Raw genomic sequence first — 23,328 nt, 5'->3', positions numbered from 1 at the left:
CCAACAATGAGTAAACATATGCAACAACTTTTTTAATGTGTTGCAACTCCGTCCCGAGTCTTTTGCGTAACTTCTGAAGCAAACTGCTCGAATGTGCACTAGTTTGGTAAATTTTATTTACAGTGATTACAATGAATCTTGCCCCCTCTGCTGAAAGGATCTTTTGAAATGAATACTTAAGTTTAAACTCTTCACCACAACACACCTCTATAACTCACCCTTGTCAATCACCATGAGTTTGTCGGTTTCCATCAGAGAAAATTGATAAAGAACAGAACATTAAACAAAAGCAGTTTACACAATTCACTCGTCATAGGCTCACATAAATAAACTCTAGATTGAAGAACTGTTTAAAGCTTGTTGGCAAAATCATCAGCTCTTGTTAAAAAAAATATGATCATATCAGCAAATTAGTACTTCAATTTGTGTGAATGTTAAAGGGTTCAATAAGAAACTGACAGCCAACACGAATGCCCGGTTAAATAGCATGAGCTGATAAGATAAGGTTTGCAGCGTTTGAGGGAATCAATCAATGTTTTTTCCATTCATGCCAGTGGACAAAGTGGCTCCCTCAATGGTGCCCGACTACATTCTACACTCACTCTCTTCATTTTGGTCTTACGTTCGATTTACTTTGTTCTACAACCAGGTGGTGAGAGGATTTTTTGGTAAAGATCAGAAATAGTGTTCAGGAGGAAAGAGTTAGTGAACTTGAAGTCTCAGCGGTAGAAAAAATATATTTCATCCCTCCATTTAAAAATATAAAGTTTTGTTGTTTGAGTTTGTACATATAGAAATAGTGAATACCAGATGACATAAGGAGAGGAGAAAAGGGTTGCTGTGCTTTATGATGGGTTCATGATGGCACATTCCAAACCTATACCTTTTAGTTTGAAAAAAATCTGTAGCTTTTGCTGGGACTCTGTGTGTTGTTTGTTTTTCTTTTGAAAGATGTCAAAGTTCGCCTCAGAATATTTTCTTAGCCTAGTGAACCATTTAACTTTTGCCCTAGTTAATTCATATGATGACATCCAATGATAATGTGACACAATGTATAAACATCACTAAATGATGTGAATCTATCTATACAAACAAACAAATTCAATTAATTGCAAGGCTTCTGTAGTGCATTGAAGTGCAAGGTACATTTTGTCCTGTTGCATGAACTGTACGTTCAGTATATTTTCAGCAAATATTTGGAAAACCAAAACGGACGCTGAGTTTTGGGACATGAAACACACTCTGACACATTCTGACACAACTGGTATAAAACTACAGAGAGCAGAACTAAGGGCAGAACATGATATGCTGAGCCTAAGGAATGTCATGTTCTTTGGAAGCAGCTTTTCTGTAAAAGTGCTGACAGTAATTATGCTACATTGGTGGTATGCTGAGATGAGAGAAGCTCACAATTTGTTTCCCTGTAATTCTGAGTTTATCACTCACTGTGTGCTTTCAACACTCATACCAATAGACCAAGAAATAGTTAAATTGTTTAAGACGTGCCAAAAACTTTGATTTGGTGAGTTTTATGACCAATATGTTCAAAGCACCCGTATATAAGAATTTACATATTTAAATACTATTTTAAAAAGTGTCCTTTGTTTTTTATCCTTCCCATTCAACAGCATCTTGGTGGTCTTAATAAGTTCAAAATCGTTCAATCATATCTGTATTAAGTTTAAAACATCAACTTGAAGCACGTCCTCACAAGTTATACTCATTCGGGGCCATCTCAGAGAATACATCTTAAATATAAACATTGAATTAGATATTGTAACAAAACCTAACATATACTGTTTGAATTCCCCTGTAGGCCAATGGACTCTACTTCTGTATTCAGTCTGTTTTCACGTTTATGTTTAGTAAAGGGTTCAAATTTAAATCACAGCAAAGAGACAGATTTAGCAGGAGTTCATGAGAAACAAATACATAATGTAGTGTTAAGGAATAAAGCATACGCATTCAATGTAATGTGACAGAAATCCAGATTCCAATGTGGCACCAGACAAACTTTGACCACAAATTTTCGACCAGACATCATTTATTCACATTACAGCACCACATTGAATACAAATACAACCGTAGTAGACCAAGGTCCTGATACAGTTATCTCAAATAGACACTAGAATGGCTCTCAGTTATCTTGTTCTTAAAGTACAGATATGAAAGAAGAAATAACGTAGTCTGATAACTGCATGGTTTATTTGTTATGAAACATAGTTGAAGAAAGAGAAAGAAGTCCTGGATCCGACCATTCATTTAAGCCAGAAAATGATCTGTAGTTTCCATGCCCGGGCGACGTCCCTCCAAGTTGGTTGAAATCAGTTTAGCAGTTTATGTATAATTCTGTAAAAAGATAAATCAACATCAGACATTTGGGAAAACATAACCTTGTTGATGGAGTTAGAAACAATTATGTGTATACACAATGCACAGTCTGCACAAAACTGCTCAAGGGTTTGTCTATGAAATTGCAGACATAACGCCACCTTGTGGAGATATTTCTGACTGCATACCAGTTGCGCACAAGACATTAATTTGTATTCATGTTGAAAGTAGCAGCCTAAGAATTGTTGCAAAACTACAACTTCATGACTGATAAGTGAAATAAACATTGGTCTGTAAAGGATGCTTTCAAAAATAATGCCACATGTTACCCTTATTTGGAAAGTTGCCATTTAAAGTGCAATAGCAAAAAATGTATCAAACCAAGATTTGGTGTAACCCTGGAACTTGGAAGGAACAATAGACTCCAAATGTCCTAGAGAAGTTCTCCTGTGTCTCTTCATATAATCTCAAACTGACTCCATGCTGTTGAGATAAGGGCTCTGCGGCAACCACGCCCTCTGTTGTTGAACCTCGTACTCTCGTGGTACCTGAAGATAATTCATGTTTGGAATCATTGTCATGCTGATTTGGGACTGATAAGACCCCTCCCAGATAGTGCTGCATGATAGATAGGGATCCAAACATATGGAATGCTTAAAACATTTGCACAGTACTGTAGTGGTTTGCTATTGATAGATAGATAGATAGAGTACTTTATTCATCCCCGAAGGGAAATTAAGTTGCCATAGCAGCCGGTATATTTGAATACAATAAAATACAATACAATACAATAGAATAAAATTAAAAATATTGAGGTAGAAAGAATAAAAAACAGAAGCACAAGATAAAATACAATAAAATAGGTAGATAAGGTGCAGTGTCAAGATGATGGTAATACTGATGATATGATGGTAATGGTATTGTTAGAATACAATAAAATAGGTAGATAAGGTGCATTGGCAAGATGATGGTAAAAAGTACTGATGATATGATGGTAATGGTATTGTTAGACATTATATAAGAATAGTACAGTATATATAGTATATAATATAACATAATATATATTTATATATGATAGTAATTATACCAATATAAAAGCAGTATATGGTAATAATGGCAGCAACAGTATATATAATAGTAATGGTGGTATAATAATAGTAATTATAACATGTACACATGTATAAATATGTGTATATAGACTTACGTAAACTAGAATATACAGAGAGTATGATATGATATATAGTAGAAGTATGAATATGAATATAAGTATTTGACTATACAATAGGTAATATAATATACTAAGAGTCTAAGAATATGTAGTGTGCAAAAGACAATATTATTGTATAAAATGATATATAATATCAATATGGTGTATATGAACACATATCACATATGATGTGAAGTAAGTGTATATGGAGTGTTGTACAGGATCCACAGTGCAAGGAGACAGGTTTAGTGCAGTTCAGTGATGGTGGCTCTGACAGAGGGGGAGGAGTTGAACAGTCTTATTGCGGTAAGTCACTTTAAATCAAGAAGTAAAGCTTCTTTTTTTTGTCACCTGCAGGATTTAGAGTTTAAGTTGCACAGAAAACAGGAAAAGACAATAAAAACAGAATGTGTGATATGAAAAGAGGAGGTTTAAAGGTTCAGTGTGTAGAATTTAGGGACATCTAGTGGTAAGGTTGCGTGTTGCAGCTAAATACCCGTCACCCCCCCCCCCTTCCAAACACAAATCAACATATTATGGATTATTATGCTCAGGTAACCAGGTAATGGCCTTTATTCTTTGATTATTTGTGAAGCACAGAATTGATTTGAATATTCTCCAATTTGATATAAAAGCGTTTTACATTTGCAGCGCTGGCCCCAGCTACAATCTGATTGGCCCCTGCCCTACTAAATAGTACAAACAATACTAGCAATAAGTATAAAAGAATTTCTAAATATATTGAATGAGGTGTGGCTTTGCTTAAAAAAAGCAAACACTACATAAGAACTTAAATGTGCACCTTACTAAATTAAGAATTTTGCACACATGTTATGTTACGTTCCATTAAACCTTGGAGCTCAGAACCCAGAAGTTGCATCTGGAACGGCCCCTCATGTCGGAATTTCGTCTCTGAAGGTTTGGAGAAACCTCACCACCTCCGACTTCGAAATCCAAGATGGACCCTTTACTATTTATTATTTAATTGTCATTAAATGTGTCGTACACGTGATACTGTCCAATTACTGTCTGTGAATGATTCACTACTGTGTTAGTATGTGTAAGTATGAACTGTTTTTGCTAAAAGTGGCTAGCAACTCGGGTTATTCGGGTGCAAAGTCATTCCGAGGGCCAAGCGATGAGGTGCAATGGAACCTGGCATTAGTCATCAACCTGGCCCCTCTGTGTGAATTGTGGGCCCCCCGTATGGCCCCTGATGCACAACAATCCTAGATCCGGCCCTGTTTCCTCCGGAGCTTCCATGTTGTGGTGTCTGATTGTTGAACAAGTTGTGTGGTGCGTTGTGTGTTCATGTGTCGCTGCTGCTGCAGAGGACAGTGGTGTATAAAGTACTTGAAAGCCATACTTGAGTAAAAGTACAGATATCTTACCTTAAAGTGACTTCGGTAAAAGTAGAAGTTACCCGTCAGAAAATGACTTGAATAAAAGTCTTAAAGTAGCTCATATTAAAAGTACTTAAGTATCAAAAGTATCTGGTGTTGAAATGTACTTAAGTATCAAAAGTAAAAGTACAAGTACCAAAATTAAAAATGCAAAGTGCTTTTTATAGTAGGCCTATACAGACACAAAACAACCCAAAATGTTTCTCCTCAAGATTTATCTCAACTGACTGAAAAATTATAACAACAATATGAATATAATGTATATAATGTATAATTTAACAAATTTTGAACCCTAGATGAGAGAGAGGGAGAGAGAGAGAGAGAGAGAGAGAAAGATAGATACAGAGAGAGAGAGAGAGAGAGAGAGAGAGAGGGAAAGAGAGAGAGAGAGAGAGAGGTGCGCCGTGCGTAGAGGAGTGCTGCGCCAACCTCCGCTGCTCAAGTAACGAGCCAGTTTGAGAATGTAAGAAGAAGAAAGTACAGATATTTGTGCTCAAATGTAACGAGTAAAAGTAAGATCGTTGTATTCAACGATCTTAAATAACAAACTTTATTTTTATAATTTATTTGATTTATTGCCAAGTTAATAGATAGTTATATAATTGTAATAAATGCAATAAGTTACTTTTCTAACAAAAATGGCAAACATTCTCTGGTTCTTTCTACTGAAAAGTGAAGATTCTCTGCTTTTTTCATTTATTATTGTTATTGTTATTCTCTTGGGCTTTGTAAACATGGATTTGTTTTCACTATTCAAAATAAAATTAAAGACAATTATTTGAGCGAAAAATGGTTCAATTGTTAACAGATGTTTTTGTTCCTGCTGTTATGTCATAGTACATTGAGCATCACTGTTTGTTTCTCCACTTCAATGGTTTCAGGGTTTTTCATTCCCCTTTTGAAGTGAGGAAAAGAAATACTCAAGTACAGATATGTGAAAAATCTACTTAAGTACAATAACGAAGTATTTGTACTTCGTTAATTCCCACCACTGGGCGCTTCCATGTTGTGTTCTCTGATTGTTGAACAAGTTGTGTGGTCCGTTGTGTGTTCGTGTGTCGCTGCTGCTGCAGAGGAAGTGTCAGCAGCATCACATGAGTGTTGTGTTGTGTGTCACGTGTTGTGTGTCACGTGAGGCGTCGCTTCTGCAACATGTCTCGACCCCAGCTCCTCACGTCCGTCCGCTGACCCGCACCCCCCGGAGACCCCCGGAGACCCCGGGACGAGCCCCCGCAGCTCCCGCAGCATGTCGTCGTGTTGCCGTGTTCGTGCGGTACAAAGTCAGCGATGCGTGAGCCCGGCGGTGCACCGTTAGCTCGATGCTAACTAGCTAGCTAGCTGCACAGGCTCAGCTGTCATCTGCTACAAGTGGTGCGAGGTGAATATCACACAATGCACGTTGCTGTTGTTGTGTAGTTACGCTGCAGCCATGTTTATATTGTGTAACCACGACTGTTCGATGCATGCCATTGGTGTTAAGTCACTCTAAAGCCGCTCTCTGCTTGTTTGAGTTAGCATTAGCATCTTCGGGAAAGCTAACTTTAGCCTCAAGTTACTTCCCCAATTGTCTGAGCATATTCTACACGCGTTTCCTGCTCTTTTATGTAAAGTGTTGCAACATTAGCGTATTATATATACAGTCATATATACAGTATCCATAGTTTGTGTGAGTTAACCATTGTTGTCTCTTGGTTGTTGTCTCTGACAGCCAGCTAGCATCCCAGCTAACGTTTTATGAAATTAATTCAGAACCTGTAGCTACTGTTACCGGAGGAGTTCTGAACAAGACGTGAATAGAGTGAGCTCTACACTTGATGAGAATAGTTTAATGGTCCTGAAGCTTGACAGGAAATTTGCCTCCATCCGGGTGTAGATTGGATTATAGTGCAGAAGAAGTTCAGTCATGTGAGATGGGCTCAAACTTCAGGGTCTAGGATGAGAACAAAAACAAACACATTCATTCAAATCACATCAATCTTTCTCCTCCGTAGAAACTAATCTCATTTCCTTATGACGTGGTCTTATTACAGTTAAAGCATATAAGAAGAATTGTTGTTAATCTAATTGCATTTAAATCATCAGACGGGTCAGACAGAAGAAGAGTTTATCTCGAACCTTAGGGACCTTGATTCCTTCCTCCATGGATGTCTGAAAATCCTCATCGGTGTGAGAGGGTGAGGACTACGCAGCTGATCAGTGTGTAACTCTGGACAAGCACTAGAGACTCACCATGGATTTGTTAATGCACAGCGTTGAGAAAGACTTGGGGATTGACCGACGGCAGCAAGGCCCAGGCTCCCGTCCCCGGGAGCTCGTAGCCCTTGTTCCTACTCGCTGGCTGATGGGCCTGAGGGAGAAGAGGCTCATGCGCTGTGCACGCTTTGACAGCATCAGTGAGACAGAGATTTCCACATACCTTCAGTGTTCCCAGGCAAAGTTGCCTCCCGGCTGGACACGGGTTTGCATTCAGGGACTGAGGAAAAGCAAGCTCAGCTACAGATTGTCGAGAGACCCATGCGATCGACAAACAGAATTCATGTCGCAGGATTCTTACGTCAAAACCATGCAGAGTGTGTCACAACATAATGTCAGGTACGGTGTTTGTTTTGATATTTTACTGTTGGTGTTTCTAAAGCTCGGAAAAAAGTTAAAATTTCCCCTTTAAGATGATCTGTCACTTTTCTAACAAAAATGGCAAAATATTCTCTGGTTCTTTCTACTGAAAAGTGAAGATTCTCTGCTTTTTTCATTTATTATTGTTATTGTCATTCTCTTGGGGTTTGTAAACATGGGTATTGTTTTCACTATTAAAAAAAAAAATTGAAGACAATTATTTGAGCGAAAAATGGTTCTATTGTTTACAGATGTTTTTGTTCCTACTGCTATGTCATAGTACCTAGAGCATTACTGTTTGTTTCTCCACTTCAGTGGTTTCAGGGTTTTTCATTCCACTTTGAAGTGAGGTTTTACTTTATCATGCCCATAATAACATGAGGCTCAATGAATTTAGAGTCTAAAGGTGTGTGAGATTTATGTATAAGTTTAAAAGATATAAATGATGAATAATTAATGTTGATATTGTAATGTTTACGCTCTCTGTTCTTCTTTTTTATTTTTCCAGGAATCTATGGCGTGAGTTTCATTCCAAACTCGTGCAGCCATATGTCGGAGCCAATGGACAAAAGCACGTTGCAGCTGTGGATGCATTACGTCATGCTCTACAGAAGCTCTTCAACTGCACCTTTATTTCATCTGAGAGAGCATCACCATCTCTTTCTCCAGCCAGAGAGAAAGAAAGCTTCTTGCCATCCAGTTCATCTTGCTTTTCCAAGTCCCAGTCCGACCATCTGTGTCCAAATGTTCTGCCTGCTGAGTGTCTGCTGGAGACGCCGGAGATGTTGTATGTAATCCTACCATATACTCAGTATTCACTCCAAGATATTGTCTCCTTCAGCCCAGCCAAGCTCGCTAACAGCCATGCCAAAGTGTTGTTCATCCTCTACCAGCTGATAATAGCTCTGCAGGCATGTCACGCAGCAGGTCTGTCTTGTGGAGAGCTCTCTCTGCTGGACATAGCAGTAGATGAGCAGCTCTGCAGCCGTCTCAAGCTCAACCTCACTCATTATGAGGAACTGGGGAGGGATGGGGATGCAAACAGTAGTGCTTCTGGCAGACAAGTGCCAAAAAGTGTCCTTCCAAGGGACCGTGTATGTGTGAGCCGAGAGAACAAAAGACTTTGCAAAGACTGCTTTGATGGGCTCAAGACGTTGGTTCTGGACTGGGTTCACGGCCGAGTCAGTAACTTCCGCTACTTGATGGAACTGAACCGGTTGGCAGGACGGCGAGAAGGAGACCCGAACTATCACCCGGTGCTGCCATGGGTGGTGGATTTTACTGTGCCATTGGGAAAATTCCGGGACCTCAGGAGGTCAAAGTTCAGGCTCAATAAGGGGGATAAACAGCTGGACTTCACATATGAGATGACCAAAGAGGCTTTGGCAGCTGCAGCAGCTAATGGGGTTGGTCTAGGCGGTGTAGGTGGGGACCTCAGTGGCTCTGGAGGTGCTGGAGGTGCTGGGCAGTCTGACCACCTCCATGTACCTCATCACATATCTGATGTGCTCTCAGACATCACCTACTATGTCTACAAAGCCCGGCAGACACCCAAGTCAGTGTTATGCAGCCATGTCAGATCTCAGTGGGAGCCTAATGAGTACCCAGCCAGTATGGAGCGCATGCAGAGCTGGACCCCTGATGAGTGCATTCCAGAGTTCTACACAGATCCCAGCATTTTCCGCTCTATCCACCCCGACATGCCAGACCTGGATGTGCCTTCTTGGTGCAAGTCTTGTGAGGAGTTTGTCCAGGTCCACCGGCGCCTTCTAGAGAGCAGAGATGTGTCCCAGCATTTGCATCACTGGATTGACCTCACATTTGGCTTTAAGCTGTCTGGTAAAGAAGCTGTAAAAGCCAAGAATGTGTGCCTGCACCTAGTGGACAACCACACCAATCTGACTACCTACGGAGTAGTTCAACTGTTTGACCAGCCCCACCCGCCCCGCTTATCTCCCTCACAATACGCCCCAGCAGAACCTCCTCTCCTTGGCCTTGCCGCTCTTAATGTGCCTTCTCTACACATCCCTCAAATCAACGCCATTGCTGCCAGTGTGGATGGAAGGGTGCTAGAGTCCACAGGGTGCGAGTCCAGTGGCTGGACCATGGTAGACAGAGATGATGAGCTTGAACAAGGTACAGAAGCTCTGGACTCATTAGCGTCCGCTGGCTCATCCGGTTCTGCATCCTGCTCTGTGCCAGTGCCAAGTGTCAGCACAGCTGGTGGTAAAATGGGAGGAGAGCACACAGCACTGATTGTATCCCAGTCCCCATCTTCATTCCCTGGTGATTTCCCTGCTTTACGCAGTGCCATGTCACAAAGAGGTGGGACAGTGAACAAAAAACATGGGGAGGGAAGTGTAGGTGCCTGTGCAGAGGAAACCAAGATCACCCTCCCTGAAGGCTTCAACCCATTGCAGCCTTTGGAAGAGTTGGAGAAGTTGAACAATTTCCTGGTGAGGAGTCTCCACGCTGAAGTACAGCGTCCTGCAGGATCGAGTGAGTGCACAAGAAACTGTGTGATAGTTGAATCTCTAACCTCCCTCACACAGCTCTACCAAAGAGACATGCAGGCCCTGGGTGTTGTCATCGCTGAGATATTTTTCTCCTTCAAACTGAGAGGACTGAAACCAGGCACCCCTCTCAGAGAGCGTTTCCAAGCTGTTATGAAACTGTGCTCGGCAAGCCTCCGGGACGTGCCACTGTCTTTGCACCAGGCTCTGGAGACACTGCTGCTGATAGAGAAACACTCTGGAATAGCACATAGAGAAGTACCAGATTGCCCTCATCCACTCCTCTTCAAATATGAACCCATCTGCGGTGGTCTCCCTCCTCCGAACCCCTGCCAGTTACTGAGCCCAGTCATCACCCCTTTTCCATTTCCCTCCTATTTTTCCGCACTTCATGTTTTTATCTTTTCCTACCACACTAAGGTGGAGTTGACGTGCAGCACTCAAGGAAGGGATGTTGTCTTTCACCTGTGGCAGCAGCTTGAGACTCTGTTGCGTGGTAACATCACAGCTGAGGGTCTTGAGATTCTCTTGCCTTTCATTCTAGCCCTCATGCTTGAGGAGTCCACAGCTGTCTACGCTGCTTGGTACCTTTTTGAGCCCATCTCCAGAGTACTGGGTCCCAGAAACGCAAACAAGTATTTACTGAAGCCACTGATCAACGTATATGAAAACCCTCATTGCCTGCGAGGGCGTTTCTATCTCTACACTGACTGTTTCATTCTGCAGCTGATTGTGAGGCTCGGCCTGCAGGCCTTTCTGTCCAGCCTCCTTCCCCATGTGTTGCAGGTCATGACTGGCTTTGAAGGCTGCGTCTCAGGCTCTGGTGGGGAAGCGGGTAAAGGCCTGAGGACTGGCACGTGTAATCTAGGAGAGGAAGAGGAAGAAGACTTTCAGTGTGGTGAGGTGCGGTCAGCGTCTGGATCTGTTAGCGGGAACATGGGGGGCAGCAGCGGACCCAGTGGAGTTGGGGTAGGGCCGGACACAGGGATGGTCGACTACTCCTCTGGCATCAGTCTCAATGACCAAGTGTTCCTCTCAGAGGCAGAGGACTTTCAGAATGGGTTCTATGTTAGCAGTGGTGCAGGAGCGGCTGCTGGGAAACAGCATAGTCAGAACTCTGCCAGCAAGGATCAAGACCAGGAGTCTATAAGTGTGGGGAAACTAAGTGACAAAAGCAGCACAAGTGAACTTTCACTGGGTGATGGAGACTCAATACGGGATCGAGCCAGTCTCAAGTCCGCTGACAGCAGCCAGGACCTGAAACATGCGAGTGAGGGAGAAGAGGGAGGAGAGATGGAGGAAGAGGAGGTGACATATGACCCGGCGCTCACTCTCTCTGGTTGTACAGAAGCCTCGGGAGCCACAGTTGCTACCCTGGAGGGTGAGTTTATTAATGGAATGGCACTGGAAGAGACAGAGAAAGGCATGGTGGGAGAGCAGGAGGACGACCAAGATCCAGCCGAAGACTCTGAGGAGAAGGAGCAAAAGATTCTTCTAGGTGAGTGTTAATGATGGATGTTTATGTAAAACGTGTGTTAATCAACTGATAAACCTATAGTTTGAACGTTTTAAACATGTTTCCACAAACAGACACAATCTGCAAAACAGTTCGATGGCTCTCAGCGAAGCTCGGACCAACGGTGACGTCTCGATACGTAGCCAGAAATCTGCTGCGATTGCTCACCAACTGTTACATCGGTACGTAAATTCACAACTGAAAGGTCTCATCTCACAATTGGCACACTAACCCTAGCACTTAATTATAGAGTTTTGTATTGACCAACCAATGTTAACTGACACTGCTTTGGATTTCTTTTTCTTCTCATGTTCTCTGCCTATAGGGCTTGAGAAGCACCAGTTTGTGGCCCCTGCATCCGAGGAGAGCGATCTGGACAGTGTAGGAATGGGCAGCGTGTATGAGAAGAAACCTGTGGTCGGTGATCAGACGGCAGAACCTGTGTTAGACTCTCTTATCTACATAGCCCAGCTCTATGGCGAGCCTGTACTGACCTATCAGTACCTGCCTTATATAGGATATCTGGTAAGAGGAGGAAGATCATACCTAAAAGATAATGTACACTTTCTTGTGTGTAACCACCACCATGACACCTTCAACAGTCACACCCTCACCTATTTCTCCCTAATAAGCTAGTTTGCTTTTTAATGGGGAAACATATGTTTTTAACAATGTAAATTTGTTCAGTAACTCTTCTTTCGGCAATATTACTCATTAAATGCTTTTTTAAATCTTAACAATGTGCTTGTTTTCCAGGTGTCTCCTCCGTCTTCGCAGCGTCTTAACACACGTAAGGAAGCAAGTCTGCTGGGAGCTGTTGCACTAACACAGAAGATCATCGTCTTTCTCTCTGATACCACTCTGATGGACATGCTCATGAAGATCAATCAGGATGTGCTTCTGCCACTGCTGGACCTGCTCACCACCCCCACTATGGGGTAAATAGCAGAACATATCTCTATACACATTCATACATGTAATGTGGCAACACAAATGATGGGGATAATTCTAACATGACCTGTCAAATGTCAGCGCTATGTTAAAATATTGCATATTTGTCATACACTTTGAACTGTTCATACATTTTGAAGTGCTTTATCTTTACATGTTTGTGTCAAAAACTAATGATAAAAGGAGCTTCAATAGGTCTGTTATTCATCCTGTGCCTGGTTGTTTCCATTGTGCTGTTCACAGGTTCCCCAGCGGGGTGCAGACACGCACTGCCGTCTGTCTCAAGACGCTCAGCCTCATGGCTCTGATCTGTCTGCGCATTGGGAGGGAAATGGTGCAACAGCACATGGCTGACACTCTGCGTCGCTTCTTCTCAGTTTTCTCTCTGCTGCGTTGTCTGCAGCCCCAGGTACACACACACACACACACCCCCGCCCCTCAGGCACACAAGTCCTAGGAACTGCTTGATGGTGTGACATGATAAGTTTATTCCTAGAATACTTTCAACAAGCAGATCGATCAACAAGAGAGCTTTATGTAAAAAATTACACAAAGGTAGATTTAAATATGCATAAATATAAAAAGAGAAGATGGAAACAAAAGAGGATATGAGCTGTCTGGGAGACAAATAGAGAGAAAGTATGGCAGGATGGATGTTCTTGTTGCCTCAGATAATTTAGTTTGTAATCATTTAACTTACATCTCTTATGCTGTAGCTGGACAGCGCCCCTCGAAGGATTGTGGGAGAAATCACGGTGGTGGATGTTTTTACCCCTGAAGAGTCGACCGTGACATATGAGTTGGGGGTCTTGGAAGAGCTGCAGACTGTATTTAATCCTGAGATGGCCCACGCCTCTTACATCCCCTTCTACTGTCTCATAGGTTGGAAATGCTTCATCTTATACGAAATACCCCGTCCAGCAGGGAGACGGCAGTAAACTGTCATCAATTCAAATATACCTTTAAACCTCAAAGTAATACATCTGTGTTTTATTGTTATTTCTGTAGGTGACATGGCAATTCGTAAACTGGTTCCCAACCACGAGCTGGTCTGGCAGTTGGCTCAGTCTTACCATCAGAGTGTCAGCCAGGGGACGCCACAGACGATCCCCACAGCAATGTCCAGGGCGGAGCTGCCTCCATCCTCCACCGGTTTCGGCAGGCGGGTCGGGTCCAGCCCCTTTCCTGCACCCTCAAGTAGCTCCACCCCTCTGGGAGACTCCATCCCTGAGTCGGGAACGTTTGGGAGCCACCTGGTTGGAAACCGCATTCAAGTGCCCCGAGACGCTGAGTATGGCAGTAGTCCCAACCTGGGCCTGGCCAACTCCTGGGGACGCACCAGCCTTACCACTCCGATCCTCACCACTTCCTCCACTTTCACCACTCCATCTGTGACATCAGCTCCCTTTTCCAATGTCTGGGCGACAGGCTCCAATCTGGAGGAAAGTGCCCTGAAGCAAGATCTCCCCCGCAGTGGCCGCTCCCTGCAGGGCAACTGGCTGGCCTACTGGCAGTATGAGATCGGTCTCAACGTACAGGATCCACATTTCCACTTCCACCAGATCCGACTGCAGAGCTTCCTGGGTCACTCGGGCACCACAAAGTGTTTGGCGCCGCTGGCGGGAGAGGATTACTTTCTTTCTGGTAGTAAAGACAAGACTGTGAAGCTTTGGCCTCTTTATAACCATGGTGATGGGACACAGGAAGTGGAGCCGAGGCTTACGTACAGCGACCATCGAAAGTCAGTCTTCTACGTTGGACAGCTCGAGGCTTCTCAGGAGGTGGTCAGCTGTGATGGCACAGTGCACCTGTGGGACCAGTATACAGGTACGGAATATTTAGCACAGTGCACAACAGCTCCCGAATAGAAATGTGCATCTGGAGTTTATAATTTGTTTAAGTACTTTTCTATGTAACTGCATTTTTTTGTCCTTAGGCAAGCAGATCCGCTCATATGAAGCCGTGGACGGAAAGAATCCCATTACAGCTGTCACCACGATGCCAGCTCCACACTGCAGTGTTGTGTTTGGGAGTGCAGATTCTGTTCTCCGCTTCATTGATCCACGCAAACCAGGATTGCAGGTAGCAATTTCCCTTAGCAAGCTCCTTCTGTCGAGACCTGTGCTATTCAATATCTAGGAATTATTAGCTATTAGTGTTTACAAAAACAGTTGCACTTTGTTTTACTCTTCTCCCCTATAGACTTATTTCAGTCTTGACAGTGACAAATCTTTCCTTGTTTCCCCAGCATGAATTTCGTCTGGCATACAGCAATTTGAGTGCTGGGCTCATCCGCTACCTGGCAGTGAGCCCTTCAGGGCGCACAGTGGCTGCAGGTTTCTCATCTGGCTTCATTGTTCTGCTAGACGCACGCACCGGGCTGATTCTGAAGGGCTGGCCAGCTCATGAGGGAGATATTCTCCAAATGAGGGTAGGTTTGGAGCCTGTGTGCATTTCTGGGTGTAGTTTTCTTTTTGTTACGTCTCTATCACTGAATAGAGCTGAATATGGAGCTGTTTTCATACACGATTCCAGGAGGAACTCCGGAGAATTGAGTTCGGACTTTCTCTAGAGGTTGCCTTTTATCCATGAATATGGAGCAGGAGCCTCTGCTCACAGGTGTTCAAAACAGCAACAGATCCTCAGGAGGATTCAGGCGATGTTTTTGTTTACATTACATCGACACCTGCTTCGGAACTTATCACCATAAGTCTCTTGACATTTCGTCTGTGTCTTCTATGTGTATATCTTCACTTTTTTATCCAACATATTTGTAATCTTTTTGATAGTGTTTTTGTTTTTGATATTAACACCCCCACTCACTTGAATCCTATGGAGGATCTCCTGCTGTGTTCCCACATTTATACTAGGGGGCCAGATGGAGAAAGTCTCAGCAGAAACACAGGAGGGTCATCTGCGTTCACGCATACAGCCCATCTGGAGGATGTTCAATAAATAGAAATGGTTATTTAAAAACATATTTTTACATTCTGTAAAACACTCTATGTTCTTAAACTGGGGGAGTTAACATTAATTTCAGCAAAACTTATGTTAACAGCAAATAAAGAAATGCTTTTAGGCTTTTAATTTATTTAAAATGCAGTAACAGTCACAGGGGAAGGAAAGCAGGAAAGGAACTCGCAAAAACATGAATGAACACTACTGACTAAGAAAAGATAGTATAATTGTTTGTAACATTTTTAATTGACTTTTTTTTATACTTGAACAAATTAAAGCCACATCAAATACTTTACTAACTAAGTTTTAGTTTGCTTAAATGGGGGTATTTCAAACACCCCCACCAGACTTTCTGGTAAACAATCTCAGCCCACGCAGTGCACATTAGTCCGGTACTCTCTGTTGACTCTCTTTATCTGACTAACGTACAATATATGTGAATAACTAACTTTTGACTGCGTAGATTTTTTAATTCTAAAACCTGTTTTGAATGCACATTGAGAAAGTTTTCTCCAGCACTGACCAAAAAATGCAATCGAAGTTGCTTTTGACATCCCCCAGAGGTAGTGATACAGAGAGGGTGAAAGTTGTACCCAGCAAATCTGTTGTCAACAGATCGCAAGGATGAGCAAACTTTATTTAACCCCAATTTAGGTCAAGGATTGTATCTCTAGTTTTAAAGGCACAAGTTTAGGCAAACATGGACACAAGTTACTCATTAGAAAGCTCATGGTGGTTCTCAATTGCACGTTCATATTACTCAGACTTCCCCTCACTTCTGACAACCAGTGGCTGTTGTTAATTAAGCTGGGAAATTGATTTGGACACACTGCTTGTCAGATGTTTTAATATCAACAATAGAAGGTCAGTCAGTCAGTAACTGTGGACAATAAAAGTGAGGAATGAACAGAAGCGACTTAAACTGTGTGCAGCTGCTGGTCTTTTAAACTCTTTGTTTAGGTCAAGTTTTTCTTATATTCTGTAATTTTAGCATATTTTCGAGTAGATATTTTAGTTACATTACTTAGCAATTCGATATTATTCCTAAAATGTTGGAAAATAATTTGCCATTATTGGATTCGTCAGTCGGTGACTTTGTTTCTTGTTTTTTCTTTTCAGGTTGCTGAAGGAAACTTGGTCATCACTTCCTCCACCGACTACACACTGACTGTGTGGAAAGATCTGGAAAACAAGCCTATACGCCAGTACAAGTCGCAGTCTGACCCTATCCATGCCTTTGACCTTTACGGTTCGGAGATTGTAACCGGAACTGTGGCTAACAAGATTGGGGTGTACTCCATGGCGGACATCTCCCTGAGTCCCGTCAGCAGCACAAAGCTGAGCTCGGAGAACTTCCGTGGAACTCTGACCAGCCTGGCCATCCTGCCCACCAAGAGGCTTCTGCTGCTGGGCTCTGAGAATGGCGCCATTCGCCTATTGGCTTAAATCAGTGGTTCCCAGCTACACTTAACACTTGTACTGTTGACCTTTAAAGCTAATTTACAGACAGCAGGACTCAGAAGTTGCTCTGTCCCTTCTCCTGTGCTCGAGGTCAGTTGTAATGATAAGGATGGATGTCACATTCTCTAAATAGCTCTTTGAACAAAGCAGCACCAGTGGTGGCGTTTCTATAAGCTTCACTTCTACAGAAACTTGCCTCCCTGGCTGTTGGCACTGCATTTAATGGTCACATCATTGACATTGATCATGTACAGTAAATCCCATGATTTTTTAACAAGCCCGTAGATGTATGAAACCTATATAATGGGAAACTCTTGACAAAGTCAACTCTTATTTTGACTCGGTCAACTATTCTGTTCAAAGGAATGAATCAGAAGCTCAGGAAGGTGGAACCATACCTGGTTCTTATATAGTGTTTACACTTTCCAAATAGATGCATAACAACACCAAAAATACATCGACCTCGCTTTTCATTTCCCTTGACGTCAGAATACATGCGTATCCAAATGCACTGATTAAACTATGCAGTATTTGTGAATCAAGTCATTTTTGTGTGTGTCAGCGTTTCTCCATTTCCCATGAGCGTTTTTTCAGAGTAGGTTGTTTGTGCGCTTGCTGTTTCGACGGCGTTGTCGCAGAGTGGAGACACTTCAGCTGTTGTCGCTCACTAAAGTCAGTTACCAACGCACAGCCTTTATTCTACTGCACATGTATGGCCTGAATTTTAACATTTAGATTCTCACTCAGATTTTAAAGAATGAATGTTTTTATCCACTAATAAATTACTTGAAGTTGCTTTGGAATTTTCTAAACCGTGTTTAGGGGGTTCCTGATTTAGCAGTTAGCACCAGTAGCAACATTAGACTGAGAGGGAATCTCGGCAGACGCCATTTTGACGCCAGTTTGTAGACTCACAACTTTCTAACTTCTCACTGCAACAGCTGACATAGTCGATGCCAAGATAAACAGTTTGTTTTTTAACATTTATATGTAGCTGCACATGAACATGTTGAGAAAAGTTATTCATCAATAAAAAATGTGGTTCGATTTGCTACTTGTAATACAAATTAATGTATAGTAGAGATTCATGTTCCTTAAACCAAGCACAGTTTTCATAGAACCCATAATGAATCTAGGCAGGATTTCCAAGCCCAGTATTATCCAAAAATCCAAGCTTTGCTCTTTGTATGATTTCCCCACTGTTATGTTATAAAACACATTCTGCCTACTTTTCAAATGATTTGCCCAAAGTCCAAAATGCTTTGACAAGTGTACTCCACTTTTTGATATTTTGAGTTTTTTGTAAACCTGGAGTGAAAAGCTCAATCGTAAAACAATCAGATTTTAAGAAATGAAGTTTGTAGTCACACGAACAATGTTGTTACAACAGATCCATGACTTCTGTGAACATTTTAGGAGAAATGCTTATTTATTAACTGGTTTAATAAAAATTACTATCATGTTGTTCTGTGGTGCAGTTGTTTTGTGTGTGATTCACCTGGATTCATCGTGACTCCCTCTCTATCCAACCTTCACTGAGTCACTGGAGTTCACATTGGTCAAAGTCCACTCTTGTGTTTGCAGATAGCTGTCATGTGATGTGGAAGCTATCTGTGTAGAAATGAGAACAAATCCGCAGAATATCTTTCTTTTCTTCTTTATCCCGTTAATCCTCTTCAGACATTCTTTTATCAGAACGTACAAACACATCTTTAGAACAGGCAGTAACCCGTTTATCAGTTTAGTGGTTTGTATCTCAGAACCTGGTGTTTTCTGGAAAATGTGGGCTTGTGTTTTGTGTCATCTGATTTCGAACACTGAAGTCATCAAATAGTGTTTGTTTTTCCCCACATAGTTTGGATAACCACGCTTTAAACTGTCAACACATTTAGTTGTGTCAGGAATGAATCAGCAGCCCAGTGATATGCAAAACAGCTGAGTGTGTCAGGCTTCCATATTTAACCTCGGAAGAGTCTCAGTAGCTGCATTTACAAACAAATAGTGGCTTATACGAGGCCCCAATCAATGTAAGTTGATATTTAACTGTTTGCTGTGCAAATGCCAATCTTTGACTCGGAGGAACTCTGCAATCCACGGTCACTTAGTCGCTCCTTTTTTGGACAAGGCAGCAAGTTTTTTTCTATTTAAATTCAAGGTAAGATCATTTATATTCGAAAACTCTTTAAGGGCATTATTTTACGTTTGAGTAATGTGAAGTTTTGGTAAAATATTGGAAGTAGTGCTCAGTTATTCATGGTTTTTCATATTCGTGTGAAGTCTGCAGACGGGGCTCGGGTGCTTTATGAGTCATTTCTTAGAGATCTGTTCTTTTGAATAATAATAATGCTGATGTTTAAATTCACAGAGACAAATGGATTTTCTGCCCCATGAGGTGAATAGTTAAATACAGCGTTTTTATTTAACAATAAATCTGAGATATTAGGATGTGTTGTAAGGCTGCCTGTGTGACTACACAAACTTTGTAGTTTAACCATGCCATTCTTGGTGCCTGGTCTAAAACAAGCATATTTTATGTTATAAGCACAATTCCAGTTATTCTTGGCTGCTCTAAAAGAGGGTGAATAATTAAGGAGCAAGTTTAATGCCCACAGATAATAAAAAAAATAAACAAAGGTGAGAATGTCGTGTTTTATGACAGGATTTTTTTTTCATTTTTACTGATTTGTAACTAAAACTGGAGGAATGAAAACATGTACTTCAGAGGGATGTTGATTTATTTCACAATGTACCAAAGATTTTTCAACAAGAGTGGTGTATTTATTGCTCCATAAAAGTGACAGACATTTTTCAGCCAACATAATTTCTCTTTTCCACAGTTTTACGTTGTAAGGACATGGACCTCCGTCTGACACTCCTGTTGATCTATGTCTGCAGCCAAGGAGTCACTGTAAAGCACTGAAACAACTAATAAATTAAGATCATAGCCTGAAAATTACAGTATAATCTTTTCTTATTTTATAGGTTGCATAAATTATTTTGTGTTCTTTCTACTCAACAGAGAAATGAGGCGACCGAAGATGTGTCAATCCCCCTGGTGCCTCTAATTCCTTTACTGCCAAGTCAGCCTATAGAGGTGAGAGTCACTCTGGAAAACTTTGTGAAACGCTCACTGTCACGGCAGCGTACTGCTCCTCTGAACTGTCCTTGTGCTGAACATTATCTCCTGTTTCTGTCTGCAGAACGTAGATAATGAAAGTACAGCGCAACCAGAAATTGCAGATACCACAAAAGCAACAGTAATGGCAACAACTAGTTCGCCCAACGGGGACTCGTCAGAAGAAATGCCAGTAGAGGGCTGTCAGACCATCGCACAGGGCCCAGAGTCGAGAAAGTCCATTGCTGCTTCCATTCAGAGACTGGGTTTGCAGCTGCTGCAGAACCTGCAGACGACGCCAGAGCAGCCAAATGTCATCATATCTCCTTTCAGCATATCACTAGCCCTGTCCCAGCTGGCTTTAGGTGTGCATGTCCCTCTGTAGCTTGTACATGACACATTGTCCCCGAGCAGCTCGTGTGCTACACACACTGCATGTAATTACCACGTTTGATAAATCGTGTCAGCAACTTGCCCCGGTTTATGGTCGCCTGGAGACTGTCACTGCTCTCATCCAATTATTGTGCCCCTCTTCTGTACAGGTGCAGTAAATGGCACAGAGGAGCTGCTGATGCATCATCTCCACCAAGACACTCTCGCCTGCTTCCACCACTCTATGCATGACGTCTTAGTGCAGCTCAGAAACAGCGACCTGCAAATTGCCACACGCATCTTCCTGCGCCAAGGTCGCTCCCTAAAAGAACACAAATATTTTTAACTGTACTAAAAGTTGAGACCACACAGCTACTGCTTGCAGAAACTCTCTTTGTTTGTTACGTTTGGACCTAAAGAGCAGGTTTAAGAGAAATGGAGTGTGAGAAAGTGTGTGTGTTTGTTGTGTGTTTTAGGGTTTGAGCCAAAGGAAGACTTTGTGAACGAGTCCAAGCGGTTATACGACTCGGATCCAGCTGTGTTGGTGAGCCTGGAGCAGATCAATGAGTGGGTGGAGAAGGCGACACAAGGAAAGATGACTGACTTCCTGTCTGCTTTACCACCCAATGTGCTCCTCATGCTGATCAATGCTGTCCATTTCAAAGGTGAACGAGAACACAAATGTCTTCAAACCTCTTTTCTCAGATACATTTAAGCTGAGAATCCCAATGAGAACAATCAATGAAATGACCTGTGCTTGCTCATTGTCTTTTGGCATAATCAACTGGACGTTTGAGGTACTTTTCTGATTAAAGCTAAGACCCTATGTTTCCTACAGGTGAATGGAAAGCTCGATTTGACCCACGCTTCACCTCCAGAGGCGTCTTCTACCTTGACGAGAAGCGCATGGTTGACGTGGAAGTGATGGAGGATGCCAAACACCCTTTGAGTCTTTTTTTTGATAATGAACTGGACGCTCAGGTGAAACATAAACATGAATTCTTAAATGTTTCATCAATGTTCTCAAAGATGCAGTTTAGAAACAAAATGTCGAACCCTGACAGAACGGCATTTCCTCTCTACCTCCGCAGGTGGCGAGATTCCCATTCCAGAAGTTCATGAGCCTGTTGGTGGTCATGCCTCAGTCCGGCCAAGTCAATGTGTCTTCTCTTAGCCCAAAACTCAATATCTCGAGCCTGTATGAGCGTCTGCCTAAGGAGAGGGCGGTTCAAGTTAAAGTCCCTAAATTCAAACTGGACTATGGTCAAGACTTACAGGAGGTTTTTACCAAACTTGGTAGGACATGTTTATTTTTGCGTAACCTCACAGATCAGAATGTTGTTGTTCAATGAAGCTACTGCAGACTGAATATACACATATATTATATCCCCTGAGCTGAGCCTGTGCTTTCTCCTCTGTTAGGCCTGGGAGAGCTGTTCTCCGGACCCAACTTGTCTGACATGGCGGACGGCCCCCTGCTGGTGTCCAGCATCATACACAAGTCAAGCATGGAGATAAACGAGGAGGGTGCAGAGGCTGCTGCAGCCACCGCCGTGGTCATCTCCCGTGCGTCCAACCCCGTTTTCCACCTCACCCAACCCTTCTTCTTTGCCATCATTGACGATACGACTCAAGTACCGATCTTCATGGGCACCATCAACAACCCCAACCCCGGAGCTCCTGTCTTGCAGAGAGGAGAAGCTGGAAACACGGATAAAGTGGGATTCCCAATCGATAAGAATCACGATGGCTCACTCGGAGGCCCACCCAAGTAGGGACTGATGACCTGCCCCGGCGTCCCAGTGAAACTCAGACCAAGACCTTCATGATTGTACAGATTAAATGTGCAGTACAAAATCACTTAGCTGGATCAAAGTCTTCCCTTCAATCGTCAAATATTCCTTTAAAAACATATAATTTCCCTGCATTAGATGACATGTCCGGGTCGAGAGACTCAAGAAATGGTTTATACCCAGAGTAAATTATCTGCTAGTCTTTTATTCGATATCTTACATTTCCCATGGTGTCAGCTTGTGAAGCCAAACTGAGAAGTGTTACAGCATCAGTGTGCATGTAGCCGACTTTTAAAATGTGTAATGTAATGGCATAATAAACTGAATTGATCTGGATGACACAGACGCTTATGAGTTTTACTGTGAACTATCTGGAATTTAAAATAGAGGGTTGATCTTGAGTAGACAGGATAACACGTGTAGTTCAACTGGACAAACTGGGAAAAAAGATCACTGAGGTGAACTGTAGAGAACAGGTACATTCTTACATGAGTATTTCCAGCTCAAAGCCAGTAATCTGTGGCTGTACATAGTATAATTGTATTTATAAAATCATTTAATAAGGTCAGTGTTTTAATTCATTACATTTTAATCTTTCAATTATATCATAACATTTTCACAGTCAAGTTTCCCACTGAGCTTAGCACATGTGTTCAAATGTGTGTATATTAGCACAACAGCAACAATTAATTAAATTGAAGCATTCACTTTACCATAATAGGCAATGCATTGATTGGAAAAAAGAAATGTTCCATTGAAAGAAATAAAAATATACAAAACAGCATATGGGCAGATGCTAATTTAAATAGATGAATAGCAGAAAATCTGTTGAAAACTAGTGTAAGATAACACAAAAAGAAGGAATATAATTCCCATGTGTATAATAATAATACTGATTAAATAATATAATATTGTCTTTATAAATAATATAATATTGTCTTTATAAATAATATATATATGTATATATATATACTCTATGGTTTTAAGTAAAGTTATAACCAGACCCTCGGTCTCTGCGTCTGTGTCCCTGCGTGATGACGTCAAATCAGTGACAGGAAGCGGAAGCTGCAGGGCGGGCACGGAGGACGTTTGGCG

The 23,328-nt window shown here is 42.1% G+C and overlaps 2 protein-coding genes across 2 annotated transcripts; both read left to right on the top strand.

Moving 5' to 3' along the window:
* The first annotated feature begins 6,098 nt into the window (after positions 1-6,098).
* Positions 6,099-18,417, top strand: wdr81 (WD repeat domain 81). The gene is made up of 12 exons (XM_061073032.1): positions 6,099-6,319; positions 7,024-7,533; positions 8,063-11,565; positions 11,658-11,765; positions 11,909-12,108; positions 12,340-12,521; positions 12,778-12,943; positions 13,251-13,416; positions 13,543-14,361; positions 14,471-14,616; positions 14,783-14,965; positions 16,612-18,417. Exons 2-12 carry the CDS (start codon positions 7,172-7,174, stop codon positions 16,936-16,938), a joined length of 6,162 nt encoding a protein of 2,053 aa, XP_060929015.1. The 5' UTR covers positions 6,099-6,319; positions 7,024-7,171; the 3' UTR covers positions 16,939-18,417.
* Positions 18,418-18,839: 422 nt separating this feature from the next.
* On the top strand, positions 18,840-22,574 carry serpinf2b (serpin peptidase inhibitor, clade F (alpha-2 antiplasmin, pigment epithelium derived factor), member 2b). The gene is made up of 9 exons (XM_061072722.1): positions 18,840-19,108; positions 19,791-19,861; positions 19,973-20,047; positions 20,154-20,433; positions 20,611-20,754; positions 20,917-21,105; positions 21,279-21,421; positions 21,532-21,736; positions 21,863-22,574. The coding sequence occupies exons 2-9, from the start codon at positions 19,808-19,810 to the stop codon at positions 22,213-22,215; spliced, it is 1,443 nt and encodes a 480-aa protein (XP_060928705.1). The 5' UTR covers positions 18,840-19,108; positions 19,791-19,807; the 3' UTR covers positions 22,216-22,574.
* Positions 22,575-23,328: the final 754 nt, after the last annotated feature.

The sequence above is a fragment of the Limanda limanda genome, chromosome 6 (assembly GCF_963576545.1).
Source record: "Limanda limanda chromosome 6, fLimLim1.1, whole genome shotgun sequence".
NCBI lineage: Eukaryota > Metazoa > Chordata > Actinopteri > Pleuronectiformes > Pleuronectidae > Limanda > Limanda limanda.
This window is presented reverse-complemented; position numbering and strand designations above follow the sequence as displayed.

Coding starts and splice junctions, on each gene's coding strand:
- wdr81 (XM_061073032.1), top strand. CDS start 7,172: ATGGATTTGTTAATGCACAGCGTTGAGAAAGACTTGGGGATTGACCGA. Junction 14,362..14,470: donor CCTGTGGGACCAGTATACAG/GTACGGAATATT, acceptor TTTTGTCCTTAG/GCAAGCAGATCCGCTCATAT. Junction 14,617..14,782: donor CACGCAAACCAGGATTGCAG/GTAGCAATTTCC, acceptor TTGTTTCCCCAG/CATGAATTTCGTCTGGCATA.
- serpinf2b (XM_061072722.1), top strand. CDS start 19,808: ATGGACCTCCGTCTGACACTCCTGTTGATCTATGTCTGCAGCCAAGGA. Junction 20,755..20,916: donor ACGCATCTTCCTGCGCCAAG/GTCGCTCCCTAA, acceptor TGTGTGTTTTAG/GGTTTGAGCCAAAGGAAGAC. Junction 21,737..21,862: donor GGAGGTTTTTACCAAACTTG/GTAGGACATGTT, acceptor CTCCTCTGTTAG/GCCTGGGAGAGCTGTTCTCC.